This window comes from Odontesthes bonariensis, chromosome 15 (genome assembly GCF_027942865.1).
Source record: "Odontesthes bonariensis isolate fOdoBon6 chromosome 15, fOdoBon6.hap1, whole genome shotgun sequence".
In the NCBI taxonomy this organism is placed as follows: Eukaryota; Metazoa; Chordata; class Actinopteri; order Atheriniformes; family Atherinopsidae; genus Odontesthes; species Odontesthes bonariensis.
The window spans coordinates 3,303,467-3,323,119 of NC_134520.1; the positions used below are offsets into that span (position 1 = coordinate 3,303,467).

Consider the following 19,653-nt stretch of genomic DNA (forward strand, 5'->3'; position numbering starts at 1 on the left):
TTCTGTCTCCATTACCCCCCTGTTTCTGTAAAGTCCCCACTTCAAGGCTCAGGCTTCGTTTGAGGTGTGCCAAACTAAGCATTTTATTTCATAGTGGTGTGAGGGAAGATCAGCCAGTACAATACACCTCATGAACAGTGCTTGCTCTGGACTTTGAGATATGTCTCTTTTTCAGACCTTTGACACTCATTTAAAAGTAAAAAAAAAACAAGACCCTGATCCTGGTTTTCGACTTCCCGTTCTGCCTAAACATTAGTGACACAGCTCTAATGGTGTCAATTTAGATGATTAAAGACAGAAATCGAAGACGTGATACTTGAGAGAACCCCTATCTTGCACTTCAGAAAGCCCCTTATATCTGCTTCCTCTGCTGTGCTGTTCCATAATTCGACCTCACATTACGCACACAGCTCCTCTACCTCTCTCTCCTGTGAAGTCAGTTCTTGCACTGCAACGCATATCGGTACAAGTCTTCTATCAAAAAGTCCCACAGACTCGACCTGGTTCTGTTCTGTGTGCACATAAAGGGGTTCAACGCACCTCTCTGCAGCTCCTCTGGTCTGATAACGGAATGTACGGAGTATCATCAACACGAGTATTCGGCATGTATTTCATGGCTGTTGGTGAATTTGCACAATGCATGACAGGAAATAGCTATTAAGAGAACTTGGTCAATTATTTTTGTACTGCTGTGAACTTCACTGAGCTTTCAGACGAGTCTAAATGTTAATGTCCCCAAAATCCAGGTTTGCACTCCACGTGAAGGATCTAAACTAACTGTGACACCCCAAATGAGTTTGAGCTTATGTAGATGTGTGTTTAAGGTTATGCAAAGACTTTAAACTGAGGTTTACTACCCACTAACCCTCCCTCCCCCCAAAAAAATTTAACTTTGAATCTTAAATCAATATGTTCAAACAATCTTTTCAACCGCATTACGCACAGAGTCAACATTGGCCAAAATAAAGTCTAAAAACAATGCGAGAAGTCCAGGAGGTGAGCCAAAGGGCACAGTGGATTATGTGAAGTGTCGTGTCGGTATATGTGCACACTATATCAACCCATTCATTCCTGTTCTTCTCGCTTCCAGATTTGTGTGGTTTATGATTTGGCTCCAGAAAATCCACTGCTGCACTGAACTCGACAGCATAAACAACCAGCTGTGGAAGATTTAATCCACGCTGACCCCATAAGTTGAGGGCACGGCCCCAATGGGAGGCCAGACCAGCAGTTTTGCTTAGAGAATGAACTACTCCTGAACATTTAAAACTGCAGACTTGTAAAACAGCAAATGACTTAGTGATGCCTTTCAGTGTCATATTTTATCACCCCGAGTCTCTCATTCAATTTGAAATGGGAGGCAGGAATTAAATAACAAGGACTTGGACCATTTAATTCACTAATCTTTCATTCAAATAGGCCTAATTAGCTCTAAGACGAAACGCACAACTGAAAACTCCATGTTGGCGTCACTTCATTCAACTGTGCATTGAGACCGCAAGAGACAGGCAGGCAGCTTCATGGTCCACTACTGCCCCCTGTTGGGCTTTGTGGTTTTTACATCAAGCATGAAAATGTTTCAAATTTTTACTCACAAACATTTACTCATATTTCTCGAGGCAAACCCCTTCATAAATTTCCACAAAATCTATTATGGCAAATATTTGGCGTTTGTTCTCCTCATCGTCAAAAATAAAACTGACGTGGTGTGTGGTGATGAATCCCAACGGCACTGGTGTTGACTTTTACTCTTTAATTGCCTCTCCAAGAACTGAGCTCTGCTACCGAGGTCAAACAGAAACCACCACTGGTAAAGAAATCAGACACGAAGCAGTTTTATTGAGCATTTTAGGTTTATTGGGATTTTAACCACCCATACAAGTATTCACAGCCGAGCGCAGTTTGTCAAATATTGACAAGGCAGCTTTAACCTGTTCACCTAATGAAAAAGGAAAAAGTATTTCAATTCCTTGCTTACAGTGACCTCTCACACTCTTATCGTCTACAGTACATATGCCTAAAAGGATAGAAACGAAAGCCAAATAAATACAGTTTTAAATAAAAGGGTTAACGTATCAGAATTACCCTGCACCACAGTTCAAAGGAGCGACTTCCTACTGTTTATAGCTTAAATGACAGTGAGTCACTTATTTTGTACCCGATGTATTTGCGTTAACCCTCCCGTCACACTGACTTTGATTAGGAGAAGCTGCAGCTGAGGCAGTGAAATGCACACAGGCCACTAACTTATACCAGAGTGAAGAGTGGGGCGACTTTCTTCAACTTTATCCATGTCTCGGTCAACATCTGCACTCGAAAGTGGCACACAGAAATACAAGGTACTTTAATTGTTTAGGAGAAGTATACACAGGCATTTGATAAACTGTGGTACAGTTTGCTGTCCCTATAAAAGTATTCTAACATAAGTACGTGGACACCTGGATGTAGAGGTTCAGTAGTGGTTCAGGTCCATCTCTTCAGGATGCTCCGATGTTAAACTACTGGAAATACTTAAACGTTCCTTGCTTAAAGTTAAAAAAGCGTGTAATCTCAAAGCAGAACACACAAGAGAGACTATATGCGCCGGTGGGTCTGCTGCCTGTTTTTCTTTGAAGGTGTCCCCACGTCTTATGAATCCTTAATGCGTGGACAAAAAGTCGCTCCCAGAGGATGGACGCAGCAGCTCGGACTGCTGTGCACCTGCAGGAACCCGGCAGCTGCGTCTACGAGCAGTGTTCTGCCAACAGTCACCGACACCAGGGCTCACATTAAACACGGCAAATCAACCACCCGACATTTAATAATTAAAGGAGAGAAAAAAAACGAGATTTTCGAACAAACTAAGTGCCTAACTGAAACTGTACAATGAGGAAAGTACTGCGCGTCGGCTTCAATTTCAGAGCCGCAGAGCTGAGGGTCAGCAATGAGGAACAATCCAGTCTTCCTTCTTTCTTTCTTTCACACGCTCATCTTGTGAGGCGTGTACAGCTCTTATGGAGGAACAAATAGTCCAGCTTCCTCTTCAATCTGCCGTCTGTTCCACTACCTTCTGCTTTCTTTTCTTTGAGATGTTTCCATCAGACACGCATGTTGTGAGGACTTTCTGTTCTAAACTCAACGGCCAACTCCTCGACCGAGATGAAACGCATTTTTCGGCAGTCAACAGCTGCACCTCTCACAAGGCTTTGCATACAAGTTAAGACTCTTAGGAACTCGTTGTTCTCCAATGCTAACCACAACTTTGAGGAATCCCTCTGATTGACACAGTAGAGGAACGAAGGCTTTCTGGGAAAAGCAGGCCGGACTTTGAATGAGTTTAGCCCATCACACTTTCCTGTTGGATGGGTCAATACAGTCCATTCAGTAACTTAATCGTATTTTACACTTATTTACAGAGTGATTCTCAGTCTTTTTTCCAATTAAATTCCAGCTTCTGGCTTGATGAACAGGGCAGAGAGGGCAAACGCCAGGAAAACAATCCCTCCGATGATTGTAACTATGGAAGCAAAACAAGAAAGTCAATTCAGTTTTAGATTAAAAAAAAAAACAACGAGAGCCTCTGCACTTTCTGTTAAACTGGAATAAGACATATGCACTGGTGTTCCACTGGAAAAGTACAATGCACAAAATGGGAACTAAGAACTTATGTGAATGTGGACAGCGTCAGAAACGAGAATAATCTGAATGATTTGACAAAAGAAAAAAAAAAAAAAAAAAAAGAGGCTGAAATGTTATTACTTTGAATAGTAATTTGATGTAATCTTATGATTGCTGTCAAGGCACTAAACATCAGACACGACCTTCTGTGCCTCAAACTGAGCAACCGTCATTTAAAGTGACGGGAAAACAGGTTGAAACGCTGGCATGGAAACACACGCACATGCTGGTTGAAAAAGGTTGAATGAAACTATTAAACAGGTCTTTTTTTAAATTATTATTTACAATCAATTTTCCGGAGCTATGTGACAGCAGAGTGGGTATATAACTACATTGCTTATTTTTCCTCTTAACTCTGCAGCGTTTACCCCAACAGCCAAATATAGGTGGAGTAAACTGATAAAGAACATCTCACCTGTTCTCACAGATATTTTCTGGGCGATCATTCTTCCTCCAACCACAGCCAGTCCTGTACACAAACAGTGTCCGAAAGTGCCACCCACTGCAACTCCGAATGGATCCTGGGAATAAAGAAAAGTCTTTCACTTTTAAGCCCCAGAAAAAGCACACGATCCAGTTCCTAAATGTTTATCCAACAGTGCGTTAACTGTGTATTAGTTACAGGGTTCCTACAGGTTTCTTCAAGTCAAATTTAAGTCTTTTTAAGACCTTTTTAAGACCATTTATTAAAAAAAATAATACCTATTTCACAGACCTACCGGCAAAGAAAAACTTTTTTTTTTTTTTTAATTTGTTCATTTATTTCTCAAACAAATGAAAGTGTGGACTGTGTAAAGCATTGATGAAACATTGCAGCATAGCAGTAGTAAACGCTACAACACCACAGCACAGACACAGACACCAAGCCAAACAGAGGTGTGAAAAATCAAAGAAAATTTCAGCAGACCACAAAAAAGTTTAACTGACACAGTTAAGTTGTTTTTTAACATTGGTTATGTTAGCTAGCTACTTATTCCATGCTGGGAATATGGGGAGTAGGGAGAACTATAAATAATGAAAATCAACTTGCATGCATTTAAACAACTCTGAAATACCCTCGTTTCCATTATATGAATGGTGTTTGGCCATTGTGTTAGGAGTCCACAACACCTCTGCTTTCATGGTTGGTGTGGACCCAAAAGCTGTTCGCAGATCTACTCTAGTTGCGGTGACGGTCGTAACTGGAGGGGCTGTACTAGCAGTTGGCTGGTTAACGTTATCTGCTAGCTCAGATACATTAATAGCTAACTGGCTAGCGTTGGCCGGTTGAAACACTCCGGCGATGGCAGGAGTTTGATCCTTTGCTTCGATATTATTCATTTGCTTGGAGGACTTGGTGTGAGACTAAAGCCTTCAAGCCCATGGTACCAAGCTGAATCCTCTTTTTGCACACTGTGCAAAAAGCCTCATCTACATTATTGTCCACTGGTTTTAACCAGTGACACAATGATTCTTTCTCGCGCCACGCTTCATTACATTTACATTTCCCCATAATCCCAGCAAGAAATGGGAAGCAAGGAAACGCAAACAAATGTTAAAAAACAACATAACGGCTTAAAGCTGCAGTCTGCAGGATTTGTTGTTGTCATACGTAAAGTCCTAATTTTTGGCATTTTCAGAGTACATGATCTATCAGAACGCTTGAAGTTGAAAACGGTGACCTCCGTAGTCGCAAAATGCAAGAAATGCTTATTTTTTAACCGAAAAATAAAAAGTTATTCAACTTCCTGTCCCGCCCCATCAAAACACAAGAACTCGTGCACGTCTACGTGCACGCCAGATGCGCGTACACGACTCCTCGTTCATCAACTCACCTGTCATTTGCGATCATGGAAGACACAGTAAAGGCTGATTCATACTCGGCGCAACCTCGCTCATACTAGCTGGTCGCAAATGGCGCAAACGGTCACGTGTCCCAAAATTCCGCCACGCCCCCCGTCGCAAGCTAGAAAATCCTCGCTCGGCGCAAGGGCGCGCACACAACTTTTTTTCTGACTTCGCGCGCGCTCAACCGGAAACAGCTGACCAAGAAAAAGAAAAAATGAACACTGCAGAGACCGCGGTGACCGAGAGGGTGCGCCTCTGCAAACATCTGTACGACACGTCTATGAAGTTACACTGGGACAACGTTTGATAAAGTTCGTCTTGTTGCAAAGGACGAACATTCCACCTTCTCTTCTGTTTTTGCCACAGCCGCTTAGCTCTGAGATACATATACAGTTCTACACCCAGAGTAAATTCATTCCATCAGATGTGCCAGCCTCTGCTGACGTGACACCACAGGTGGCATTGTGTATGCTTTCTTCGTACGCTTTTCTTCGTCCGGTTCTTCAGCTTGTTCCTCAACAGTGACGCCCGCTGGTCTGGAGAGAACTGCAAATTTGACGCATACTCGGCGCAAACTGCGCTTATGAGCTGAAGGAACTGTGAAGGGGCTGGCGCTTTCGATGACGTCATTAATGGTTCTCGAGCCAGAACAGTTGCGCGTTTGCGCCGAGTATGAATCAGCCTTAAGTAGACTAGCCCGTAATGATGTTCAATAGTCTAGATAAATAAGCGTGGGGACGAGCCTACCTTGTATTGCGCGTGCACAATCGGTGATTGACAGGCAGCAGAGCCCAGCTCGTAACCTGATTGGTTACCTTTTACCGGTCCGGCCTGCAATTTTGTAAACAAACTTGCTGGCTTTGGAGGGACCTAGCGGGACATATAGGGGACCTAGAGAACTCTTTTTTTTTTGTATTGGGGTATTTAATGTACTACTTTCAGAATCCCCAGACAGTTCCAGGCATTATGCTTGAAAAAGAGTTGCAGACTGCAGCTTTAAGTTAAACCTTCTTGTTTTCTGCTGAGATTTGCCTTGATTTTTCACGCTTCTGCTTGGCTTGTTGCTGCGGTCTGTGTCAGTGCTGTAGCAATAGCCGCTTTCGGACTGTAGGAACCTTTGGCAGTTCTAATAACCTTTTAATCCGCGGGGCCGTTTTCTCCCGTGTTCGGACATACAGGAACTCGGGGCTTTCTCCCTTAGTTCCTATAACTATTTAGCTCCTTCTCCGAGGTCGGGTCTTTTCATGGTTCTATAGAACTAATCTAAGGGAGGTGTGTGGTGGTCGGTAACTACGCCCCATGTAATTCTATCACGGCTGAAATGTCTCCTCATATGACACAGACACAACCAGCGGGTGTTTAATAAGTTAACTTACACTGGTCTCATTTGTCTGCAGCGCTCTGCTCTCCTTTCTTCCTTCATGAAATGAAAAAGTATCTCCTGACTCTCTCTGTGAGCTCTTCCAGCCTCGATATTAGACGCCTGATGTGATTGTCCATGATTAATATCACCATCATGCAGACCATAAACACAGTGGCCTCCCCGCTCTCCATATTAGCTTCTTGGTGGTGTTTTTTCTTCTCTCCTTACTTTTACCGTTTTGTTTTGTGTTTGAATGTAGCGCTAAACGGCTAACACGTCACTGAAGCAGACGGCTGCGCGCGGCGCATCAGTCCCTATCAGGTCCCGACTCATGTGCGAATGCAGACTGAAACAGTTCCGCTGGGGAAGGATAGTTATCAGAACGAAATTCGAGAAGGGTAGTTCTGATAACTACTTTCTTAGAACTGTCTGTCCGAAAGCGGCTAATGTGATCGGACCCGGGGCAGAGCGGTAGCGGCAGCGTTGCGTTCTCAATGATTGGTTAAGCCACTCTTCATTTAGGCTACGTTATTTAGGCTTTTCAAAATAATAGTAGCCTTGTTGACAAATGAAACGTTTGAGGAGAATGCGATACGGAGAAGTTACTGCACAAATTTTAAGACCCAGATATCAAAATTCAAGACTTTTTCAAGTCTTTTTAAGGTATTATTTCCAAATTCATAAATTCAATGCTTTTAAGACTTTTTAAGACCCCGCGGGAACCCTGTAGTTATCCATCTCAAAGGTTTTGCTGCGTAGTAGAATCATAGGTAAACATTCAGGTACAGTGGATACTGCAAGATATACCAGAAGGTGTTAAACAAATGCACACTTGTGTGCATCAGAATAACTGGAACCAACCTCCTGAGCAGCTAGAATAATGGTGGTCAGCTGTGAGCGGTCTCCCCACTCAGCAAGGAAGGTGAGGGTGAGGGCCTGGATGAAGATGGGTGAGATGAAGCTGTGCCACTTGGTCTGAGGTGAGGTAGTCCCTATTCCAGCCTCCACATCTGGAGTAAGGTTGGCAAGCTTAGACCGCTGGAGCTGCACCGGCAGACGGCAAAAAGGAATCAAAGCAAACAGTTGTCATAAATTCTTATTCATGCATTTAAACGGAGCTCTTCAGCCTTTTGTTCTGCATGACTGGCTTCTACAACCACAACAGGTGTGGCAGAAATGTCCCTGTGCTAAGGCCATGAGAGCCATTTGTGGTTTCATCTCATTCTTCACAAAAAAACAAAAACACAAAACAACCTTATTCTCACCGCATAGAAAACCGCAAAGCTGGTGGCTGATTGTGCCAAGCAATAACGGTACCTTTCTAAGAGTTTAAACCTTATATCGAACATACTTCTTCATCCTTCTTCTTGATCTCTGCTTGCACCTCCTCCAGCTCTTCTTGGCCTTCATCTGGACTCATCTTCAGCCCTTCTCTCAGCATGCGCACACCAAAGATGGCAAACAGAGCAGTGGACACATAATATGTGTAGATTCTAGGGATGATTGTGGTGGCATAGCCAAACAGTACTGTTGAGTGAAGAGAGCATGCGTTCATTGTTATTGAATGATTCCACGTTACAGCTGAAAAATTTTAAAAAAATGAAAGTAAACTTAAACAAACCTGAGAGACAAGTCATGATTCCCAAAGCCAGCATGGCCCCGGCTAGCACGGTGAGGCGGTTGTAACGCATGGCCATGATGGCTGCGATAAAAAACGTCTTGTCCCCCAACTCGGAGACAATAATGACGGAAACAGAGGCCACGAAGGCATGAATGAAACCCAGGTTTCCTTTGCCGGAGCCATCTTCAGAAACGACAGGACCCACTGGATGGGGACTTGTAGCTTTCTGCAAAGAGGTCAAACCAGCAGCTTAGACTCAGCTTAAGGTGGAAGTCGATAATGCATGTCTGAACTCGCTGGCTATAAGCATTTTTATTTTTATTTTTTACTGAAATGATAAACAAAACTGGTTCAATGTATGACGATGTGACCCCCATCCTATGCTGGCCCACACGTTTGGGTTACGTTACTTTAAACACTGACACTTTGAACGAGACTAGATGGGTCCATTTCAACAAACGTTACACCCGGAACTCAGCGTGATACCTTTCTGTTAGCATGTGCTGGCTAGCTCGGAGGAGCTAGCCGCAGCACCGGCATTATACCGCTTACACAGACGACGATAACACATTTAACAGATAATAACCAAGTCAAGAGCGTTTACCTCTTGAGGGAGCTGCTCTTGTGCCGGTTTGTGTTCCTCTTGAATGGCAGCAACTCCGACTGACAACAACAACACAACTGCGAGCGGAAACATCACATTTCTGTTAGCCTGTCCATCTCTTCTCCCCACCAACAGAGGCATTATTGCTATCGAAACCGACTTAACACGTTTTGCGCGACTTTTTCCTCTCCCCTCATTCACTCCATATGACCGGCAATAAAAACGACCAACTTCATATTGACAAACTACAGTTTGTAAGACTCTTCGGTATTACACGTCACGATCAACCCGAGTGGGCCAACTCAAGGGGGAAGTTAGAATGTCGCTGCCGCGTCGAATAACATACGAGACAGGTGATTGGACAGTTAGAGGAATGACGTTCACGTATTGGCTGACGGTTTGAGAAGCCAGTTCAGTGATTTGCTAGTTTCATTGTCGGTATCAGTGTAATTAAAATGTAATGGAAAACAAGTTCGATGCCAAAAAGACGTTCAAAAATTGAATAAGTTGTGTTGTTATGAGCTAGATGCAAGACACGTGAAAAAGTTATGTGCAATTAATGGTCTCACAGTCTGAGGAGAGAAAATGGTCCAAAATCTGCTGGTATGGCAGCGGATGCTTCTGTAACACTTTATGACTGATAGAAGGGTGAATAGGTTGTGGGGACGGTTGCATAGCTCATGCCAGGTTCATAATTTTTTGTAATCCAGCCAAATATTCTGTTCACTTCATGTCAGGGTAATCGGTCATGTGTAAGGAGTGAACAGGAGGAGAATGAGAACATGACCTTGGGGTGGAGGACTGCCAGTCCCTACTATTTGAGGTCATATAGTAAGGAAGTCCAATATCCAGTTACTATTTTGATGATGTGTGAGGACAGAGTGGGAAACAAATATTGTAAAATTATTAGAATATATGCCCTTGTTTGATCTTTAAACAAAGCTCATCACAGAAAATAAGACAGCAAGTCGTCACAGGAATATTTTTTTTATAGGGACATCAAGTCATGTTATAACAAAAACAAGGCTTTACTGTAACCAAAAACTGAATTCCAGTGGCATTCCTCATAATGTCTTCACATATCAGTCTTTGAGAAATGGTTCACGTCTCACCAGGAGAGAAAGGTGCAAGTTATCACTCCGAAATTACGATTCCAGCGTCTCTGACATCTTAGGCATTTTTCAGGGACGTTACAGTTCCCAGTGATGGCCACAAAAAGACCCAAGACAGCCAGGTCAGGGCGTTCAGAGCACAAACGGTATAAATGCTCTTCTGTGCTTTGGGTATGACTCATATTTGCTAATGTACAAGTCATGACAGAGCTCCCCTGCCAGTGCCTGGTTGAAGAACACATAAAGAACCACAAGCCACCAGGTCAAAGAGAGGCCACCGTAAAATAAGCTAAGTGAGACATAGATCAGCAGCTCAGCAAAGTAATGTGGGCAAGAAACCAGCTCGAACAAGCCCCCCTTTGGCACTCTGTGAGCTAGCGTCTCCACCGTTCCTGCAAGATGTGACAAAAGAAAACAGAAATAAGTGACTTTCTATGGCCAGTTTTGCCATGAACTTGCAGCCCTGACATATCCAGGACAGTTTTTTAAAATAAAAGAATGCAAGCGTCTGCAACATTCAGTCTGGACTCAATGGGCCTCATGCAAGAACCGTTCGTACGCACAGATTTGTTCTTAAATCGCCCGTACGAGTGATTTAAGACAATCTTTTCGTATTTTACGCTTTCTTTCAGGTACGAACAGAATTTACGAGTGATCCAGACCTGTCGTAGGAGTTTCGTAAAATAGTCCGCTGTTATTCAAATCACGTTTGCTTGACTAATGGATTGTATATTTAATTACTTTGAAGAAAATATAAATAAATATACATTATACCCCATAATTATGCTGACATTATTCTGTTTGACACTTGTGACAATTGACAATTGTGCACTAATTGAAGGTTAATTTGAATCTGTATATAACAAGGTCAATGGGAAGCGTAACCAGCGGCTGTCTTGCTACTTTTGGAGAGCGTCAGGCTCTTGGAAGAGAACGTGTGGAGACAGACGAATGGCTGACATCGCGATTAAGGCCCCATCCACACGTAGCCGGGTATCTGCTAAAACGAATATATTTTTCTACGTTTGGACCTGTCATCCACATGAAAACGCATAAAAACGCATCGTAAACGAATGTTTTTAAAAACTCCGGGCAAAGTGAAGATTTTTGAAAACTCCGTTTATGCAGCTGCGTGTAGACAGAGATAACCGGAGTTTTGCGTTTTCGAACGTCACAATATGCGCCAAAACAACAACAAAACTGCTCTAAAGTCTAAAGTGCGACCTTTGTTTACTGAAGAAGCATGGATGCCTTGAGAACTGTGGTGGTTATTATTGTGCAGGCGCTGTTTACTGCCTTGATTTTACACGCCCAAGTCGTACTCCCAGAGGAATGGCGTGACAATTTCCGCATGTCCCGGTCCTCACTCCTGTCGCTGTCGGAATTATTACGTCCTCATATCAAGGGGCAGTCCACTGTCATGCGATCACCTGTCAGTGTGCTCAAAAAAGTTGCGTCCACACTTTATTATTTAGCTGACGAGGGCAGATTGCGCAAAACAGCAAATGCATTTGGGTTGTCAAGACAGGTGAAAACGCAGATGTTCGGTTATGTGTGGAAGGTGGTTTTTTCGAAAACGAGGTAATGTGGATACAAATTATTTTATAAACGGAGGGGGGGGGCATTCGGTTTTAAAAATACCCGGCTACGTGTGTACATAGCCTAAGATTCCCAAGGACTGTGCTGCTACAAATATGCCACCACATGTCCAGGTCCTCACCACCCTTGGATTTTTGGCCACTTGAACCTTTCAGAGCGAGATTAGAGACAGATCGGGGGTGTCCCAGTCCTCTGTGAGTCGTGCACGCCCCTTGGTCATTAAAACTCTCATCAGTTTATCACCCATGGTACATCAAATTCCCATACACCGCTGTCCAACAAGTACAAATTAAGAGGGACTTTCATATCGTAGCTGGACTGCCAATCATAATTGGAGCACGAGACACATATACGCATCAAAACACCCGTGCTGTCGTGGAGCGCACTGAGCTGAAGGCCAGGTGGGTGTGTCTCGATACCTCGTTCATGGCGCAATATTGCCATGAACGAGGGTCTCCACCTGAACCAGCCCAGGCAGACCAGAAGGTGTGGTGCCAGAAGACCCCCCTCATGGACCACCCCATTAAAGAGCCATCATGATGAGGCAACAACTGATTGCACGGCTTTAGTTGCAGTCATTGAGCGCCTACTCATGGCGAGACATTTTTTTAAAGCCATTTTCATATCAAACCATTTATTTTTTTTATTTCGGTGTCATGGTATTAACAGCACTCCTAATTGCTTCCCATTTCTTGGCTTTAGCAGGTCCCGTTATTCCACTGCTGACACTGCTAAAAATGACAGATTTTCCTTTCTGGATCTCTGGAAGCAGAACTTCAGTCTCAGAGCCCCTAAAGTTGTTCTTTTTGCGCCTTGATGCCATTCTCATGACTCAACACTCAACACTTCCTGGCAAAGGAGCGAGGAAGCACAGCAATTTAGGGCGTGGAGTATGCAAATCTACTATCCTCGTGCACGTGAACTTAGATACGCACGAGTGGGATTCATCGTTTACGCAGGTCGTTTACACACTTTTTCCGAAGTTAAGAGCGTTTGTTGAATCTGACGTGGCGTGTTCGTATGAGACCTTCTTACGAAAAAAGTGAGAGAAATTTAGAATAAAAATACGAAAATGTTCTTGCATGAGGCCCAATGTGCTGTCTACCCAGCTCGCTCTCTAAAAAGAAGTAAACGTGTGTCAACAAGTCTGATTACAACAGGCAATGTTGTGAGAATTCATGAATGGCGCCGCATATGGCAGCCTCGGGACTTCACTCTCTTGTACTTTGTCTGTTTTTGTGTGTTTATCACGTTTTCTGCGATAATTTATCAGTAACTTTTACAAGGGAAGAACTGCTAAGCATCAGGCCAAGCTCTTTTGGAACTTTTTCTCCTTTTTTTTCCGACCCAACAACTTTTTCCGAAATACTGATTGGAGGAGCTGCAGTTCTCCACCGAATCTGTCGGAGACGCAAGCGGGGGAAGAGAGCTGGCGTGCTAGTGAAATTAAGGAAGCGGGGACTACGCACCTCGCTCCCAGCAATTCATCTGGCAAACGTGCGGTCTCTAGCAAATAAGATGGATGAGCTGCTGCTCTAAACCAAACCAACTCGGACTTAAGGAGATCTGCTGCCCTGTGTTTTACCGAGACATGGCTCAGTGATAGAATCCCGGACAACGCACTCCCACTGCCTGGATTTCAACTCATCCGTTCAGATCGGAATACAGGATTAGCAGGGAAAACGAAAGGTGGAGGAATATGCTTCTATTTAAACGAAGGTTGGTGCACAGATATCACAGTGCTGGGAAAAACATGCAGCCCACACTTAGAGACTCTCTTCATAAACTGCAAGCCCTTCTATTCGCCGCGAGAATTCTCGTCGTTTATTATGGTCGGTGTTTACATCCCGCCACAAGCTTGCGTAGTAGACGCGTTACAACAACTGGCTGATCGGATAACAGACATTGAGAAAAACCATCCGGACTCTCTCGCCATTATTGTTGGTGATTTTAACAGCGCCAATCTCAGTAAGGAACTCCCTAAATACAGACAGCATATCAAGATTCCCACAAGGGACAAAAACACTTTGGACCACTGTTACACCGTTTTAAAAGATGCCTACTGCGCCGTTTCACGAGCAGCTCTAGGACTCTCAGACCACTGTCTGCTTCACCTCATCCCAACCTATAAGCAGAAACTGAAAACTTCTAAACCCGTGGTAAAGACTGTTAAGAACTGGACAACGGAATCCAAGCTGGAGCTGCAGGCTTGCTTTGACTGCACCAACTGGAGTGTTTTTGTAGCCGCAGCTACAGACCTCAATGACCTCACTGACACTGTAACATCATATATCAGTTTTTGCGAGGACATCTGTGTGCAATCCAAGACCTTCTGCACTTACAAACACAGCAAACCTTGGTTCACTCCTAATCTTAGGAAGCTACGCCAAGCCAAAGAGGAGGCCTACAGGAGTGGGGACCGGGATCTGTATAAGCAGGCCAGGAACAAACTGTCTAAGGAAATAAATGTAGCCAAAAGATCCTACAGTGAGAAGCTAAAAAATAATTTAGCTTCAAATGATCCTGCATCAGTTTGGAAAGGTCTGCAACAGGTCACCAACTACAAGAAACCACCCCCCCACCCTATGATAATCCCAGACTGGCTGATGACCTGAACGACTTTTACTGCAGGTTTGAAAAGCACCCATTATCACACCCATCACGTACAATGGGTTTCCCCTCAACACCCAACCCCCTCCTCCCACCTGCATTGACGATTTGTGAGAAGGATGTGCGCAGTCTCTTTCAGAAACAAAAGATCAAGAAGGCTCCAGGACCTGATGGCGTATCACCCTCTTGTCTGTGCGTCTGTGCTGAACAGCTGGCGCCAATCTTCACGCAGACCTTCAACTGGTCCCTGAAACTATGTGAAGTGCCCTCTTGCTTCAAAAGCTCCACCATCATCCCAGTCCCAAAAAAATCCTCCATCTCAGGTTTGAATGACTACAGGCCTGTCGCCCTGACGTCTGTGGTCATGAAATCCTTTGAAAGACTGATGCTGTCCCATCTGAAGGACATAACAGGACCCATGCTGGACCCTCTGCAGTTTGCCTACAGGGCAAACAGGTCGGCGGATGATGCAGTCAACATGGGACTGCAATTCATCCTGCAACATCTTGACTCCCAAGGGACGTACGCCAGGATCCTGTTTGTGGACTTCAGCTCGGCATTCAACACCATCATGCCTGAACTCCTACACCAGAAGCTCACTCAGTTATCAGTGCCTGCCTCCACCTGTCAGTGGATCATCAGCTTCCTGTCAGACAGGCAGCAGCATGTCAGACTGGGGAGTACCTCATCAAAGACCTGGTCTATGGCGCTGTTTACACATACCCGGGTATTTTGATAAACGAAGACCTTTCCCTTCGTTTGTGCCTTTCGTTTATACACAAACAGAGTTTTTTCCTCCGAAAACGAAGCATAAAAAAAAACTCCGGCAAGAGTGGAGATTTTTTAAAAACTCCGTTTAGCGTTTGTGTATAAACTGGTTGAAAGAGACAAAAACGGAGTTTTGGGCAATTGAGAATGAGGAGTTGTCGTCATAGTACAGAGCCTATCCGCCATGTTGGCAGGATGCTAGCGTGAAAACGCCATTCTCTCCGTCCATTGTTTATCTGGCAAGCATGGAGGTACTAGCAGCATTTCTGTTGTTGAGAGCTATACTCGCTTGTGTGATTTTGAAAATTACAGTCATACAATTTTCAGGGCTTTAGCAGTTTTATAGTCCAGCGCAACGTTTAAAAGTAGCTCAGTCTCGCTGTCAGTCCACACACACGAGCCTGGCGCCATACTTTCTTCTTGAAAAGGATCCGGAAGTTCTTCCTGTCAGCGGTTCTCTATTAGGCTTCTGATTGGCTTGTGTGGAATTCTCATTGTTCTAACACTGCCACCGTCAGGCTTGGCGTAATTTAACAGCTCTTGATAGCGTATTTATGCAGATCAATGTAGACGTGTTTTTTTTAAAAAACGGGGCTGTGTGCACCTAGTTTTTTTTTGCAAACGAAGGTTAGAAAATATGCGTTTATCAAAATACCCGGGTATGTGTAAACAGCTCCTATAAGTACAGGCGCCCCACAGGGGTGTGTCCTCTCCCCACTGCTCTTCTCCATCTACACTAATGACTGCACCTCAAAGAGCCCATCTGTAAAACTCTTGAAGTTTGCGGATGACACCACTGTCATTGGTCTGATCCAGGATGGGGATGAGTCTGACTACAGACAGGAGGTGGAGCAGCTGGTCCAGTGGTGCAGTCAGAACCACCTGGAGCTTAACCCCAAGAAGACTGTGGAGATGAAAATGGACTTCAGGAGAAGCCCCCCCCCAACTCCACCCACTCACCATTCAGAACGACACAGTGTCCAATGTGGATTCCTTTAGGTTCCTGGGATCAACCATCTCACAGGATCTAAAATGGTCTCCCCACATTAGCCGCTTTCGGACAGACCGTTCTAAGAAAGTAGTTATCAGAACTACCCTCCTCGAATTTCGTTCTGATAACTATCCTTCCCCAGCGGAACTGTTTCAGTCTGCATTCGCACATGAGTCGGGACCTGATAGGGACTGATACGCCGCGCGCAGCCGTCTGCTTCAGTGACGTGTTAGCCGTTAGCGCTACATTCAAACACAAAACAAAACGGTAAAAGTAAGGAGAGAAGAAAAAACACCACCAAGAAGCTAATATGGAGAGCGGGGAGGCCACTGTGTTTATGGTCTGCATGATGGTGATATTAATCATGGACAATCACATCAGGCGTCTAATATCGAGGCTGGAAGAGCTCACAGAGAGAGTCAGGAGATACTTTTTTATTTCATGAAGGAAGAAAGGAGAGCAGAGCGCTGCAGACAAATGAGACCAGTGTTTAACTTATTAAACACCCGCTGGTTGTGTCTGTGTCATATGAGGAGACATTTCAGCCGTGATAGAATTACATGGGGCGTAGTTACCGACCACCACACACCTCCCTTAGATTAGTTCTATAGAACTATGAAAAGACCCGACCTCGGAGTAGGAGCTAAATAGTTATAGGAACTAAGGGAGAAAGCCCCGAGTTCCTGTATGTCCGAACACGGGAGAAAACGGCCCCGCGGATTAAAAGGTTATTAGAACTGCCAAAGGTTCCTACAGTCCGAAAGCGGCTAATGTCACTATCCAGAAAAAGGCCCAGCAGAGGTTATACTTCCTGAGACAGCTAAGGAAGTTTAATCTGCCTAAGGAGCTGCTGACCACTTTCTACTCGGCGATTATCCAGTCTGTCATCTGCACCTCCATCACTGTCTGGTTTGGGTCAGCCACCAAACGAGACAGGGCCGAACTGCAACGGACAATTAGGGCTGCAGAGAGGATTATTGGAACTGACCCTTCCATACAGGACCTGTACCGGTCCAGGGCCAGGAAAAGGGCAGTAAAAATCTCTGCAGACCCCTCACATCCTGGTCACAAACTGTTCAATCTCCTCCCCTCTGGCAGACGATACAGGGCACTGCTTGCCAAAACCAGACGACACAAAGACAGCTTCTTCCCCCAAGCAGTCACTCTGTTGAACACCCAGGAATAGCATTCCCACCCATAGTTTCTATTTATTTATATTTATAATCAATTCAACTCTTACTGTTCTGCATTTCTAATTTTTATTATTTCATGTTATTGTTGAGTGTTGTACTTTGTGAGTGAAGTTACCGGAGTCAAATTCCTTGTTTGTTTAGTCAAACCTGGCCAATAAAGCTGATTCTGATTCTGATTCTGATGAAGAGCGAGTGCGCATGCTCATGGCAGTTGCCACTTTGTGCTTTTTCTCTGTTTTCCTGCTTATTGCTCTCCACTTGCTCGTCCAAATACCTGCACTGGAATGCTGACTGAGAGGCAGGGAGCCTTATCCGCTGCTCTGATTGTGTGGTTAACAAAACGCTGGGATTTCTACAGAGTTCGCTCTGCATCATGTCCTCCTGTGCCCTCCTTGGCATCACCCTGGGGTATTTTCTGTTGTAGGAAAGCATCTCGCTCTCAGCATTTCCTGCTGCGAACTGTATATGTGAACAGGTAATTGCAGGGGAACGTTTGTTGTACTGTTTTAGAGCTCTGCAGGTTTCCCTTGAGCCAGTTGAGGTCAAAACAGCCATTAAAGCAACAGGAATGTTGCTATGTTTTGGCTGGATATGCAGACCTGTTTACATGACAACATTATACAGTAAGTGTTAATTGTTGGTGCTTGATTTCAGTTTGTCTCGCTGTGCCAAAAAGGTAAATTAACGTGTTTTTCCATGACTTATCTAACCTTGTATTCAAACGTCTCAACTTTTGTCAACTTTTCTAAATTCTGATCGCAATGACACTTAATGTCGCTGCAATCAGTTTGCAGAGAAAGTATAGATATGTAGTGGCAAGACATTATTATTTGTAGGGAAAAAAACCCCAAAAAAACAAACAAGTTGAGACAATTGCTTGGGTTTAACCTGATTTTCCAGTGCGCAGCCAGGCCAGCAGGACCAAGGACTGATGCTGCAGCAGTGAGGCCCCAGTGAAAAGTACAAATCCAGCCATATGAATCCAGTCCAGCTGAGCGAGGAGAGTGCCAGTCTCTAAAAAGAACAACAAGCATTTACACAACATCGTAAAACCGCAGGTTGACAGGTGCAGTGACGAATAACATCAATCTAACCTTTTTCCATACGGTCTGAGCAGAGCACTGTCAACCCCAGTAGGATATAATAGCCGAGGCCGAAGACATACTGCACAAGATGGATGACCCCATCAGAGAAAACACTGACAAACAGGCACTCCAGGAGCCTCCTGAGGGAGTGGACACAGAGCAGCATCTGCACCAGGACAGTGGACAGCTGTGGGACTACAGACAGCACCAACGTCAGCGTGAATCTTACCAGGCGACACTTCAACAGAGTCCGTCAGCCTACCTGGTCTGTCAGAGCTCGGTACCCCTGTCAAAATGTCTAACATCCCGGTCAGCCATGATGGATATGACTGGTGCTGATAAATGAAGTTCAGGTACAAAGCCAGAAGAAAAACATTCCAGATAACAGAGATGGCATAAAAGTGCCAGAACCACCTGAAATGTGGAAAAGAGACTATTATGACTATCAAGTAATGATTATTTTTGTCAAGCTACATGTTTACACTTTTAAACATTTATAAGCGACCCTAAAACTCTAGTTTGTGTCACATATATTCAAACTAGTTTTAAATACTTAGAGCTTATTTGTAAAATTCCCTTGAACCTTTTTGGGACGTCAAACACTCGGAGCCAGTCGGCTCGTTTCAGGGTTTGTTTGGTTTTGCCGTATCGAATAAGGTCCTGAAATAATACGTGGACACTTGACGCCCTCGGCACGTGAACCGAGAATTTGTGAGCGTAAAAAGCGACAAGGAAGCACGTGGCAAGAAAAAACCACAAAATATCGATGAGACGTGAACCAGATAAACACAAGAACACAAGTACGGACAAGAACGTATATTGAGAAACGGCCACGATCATTTTGTCTGCAACATTGTTTTTGTGCAACGCTAAAATAAGACCGCCGGGAAACGTTTCGCAAGGGTTCCGGGACGGAAAAGGGACCAATGGCGGTCCGACACTGATTTACGCCCCGGGCGAAACCCGGTGCTGAAGTAACTTGAACTGGACGAGGATGAAGCAGGAGTAAAAAATTGATGGATGGATGGATGGATGGATGGATGGATGGATGGATGGCACAGTGGCACAGTGGCACAGTGGCATGACCGTTCGGAGTTTCAGTAACACTGTCACCTTTCCAGAAAATGGTCCCTGGTTTGAATCTGAACAGGGTGAAGTGGGAGTAGAATGGATGGTTGGTCAGCAGGTGGCAGCATTTAAATGTCTCCTCTGTCATGTTGCCT

General features: G+C 44.4%; 1 protein-coding gene across 1 annotated transcript; it reads right to left on the reverse strand.

Moving 5' to 3' along the window:
* Window positions 1-1,834: 1,834 nt before the first annotated feature.
* On the reverse strand, window positions 1,835-19,304 carry tmem165 (transmembrane protein 165). Its single transcript, XM_075484693.1, has 10 exons — window positions 19,014-19,304; window positions 18,693-18,844; window positions 18,440-18,625; window positions 18,234-18,359; window positions 9,073-9,149; window positions 8,469-8,694; window positions 8,199-8,374; window positions 7,709-7,891; window positions 4,073-4,178; window positions 1,835-3,496 (listed from the first exon to the last, which is right to left on the reverse strand). Exons 1-10 carry the CDS (start codon window positions 19,268-19,270, stop codon window positions 3,420-3,422), a joined length of 1,566 nt encoding a protein of 521 aa, XP_075340808.1. The 5' UTR covers window positions 19,271-19,304; the 3' UTR covers window positions 1,835-3,419.
* Between the last annotated feature and the right edge of the window lie 349 nt (window positions 19,305-19,653).

Coding starts and splice junctions, on each gene's coding strand:
- tmem165 (XM_075484693.1), bottom strand. CDS start 19,270: ATGATCGTGGCCGTTTCTCAATATACGTTCTTGTCCGTACTTGTGTTC. Junction 4,179..7,708: donor TTATTCTAGCTGCTCAGGAG/GTTGGTTCCAGT, acceptor CTTTATTCCCAG/GATCCATTCGGAGTTGCAGT. Junction 3,497..4,072: donor GAAAATATCTGTGAGAACAG/GTGAGATGTTCT, acceptor TTGCTTCCATAG/TTACAATCATCGGAGGGATT.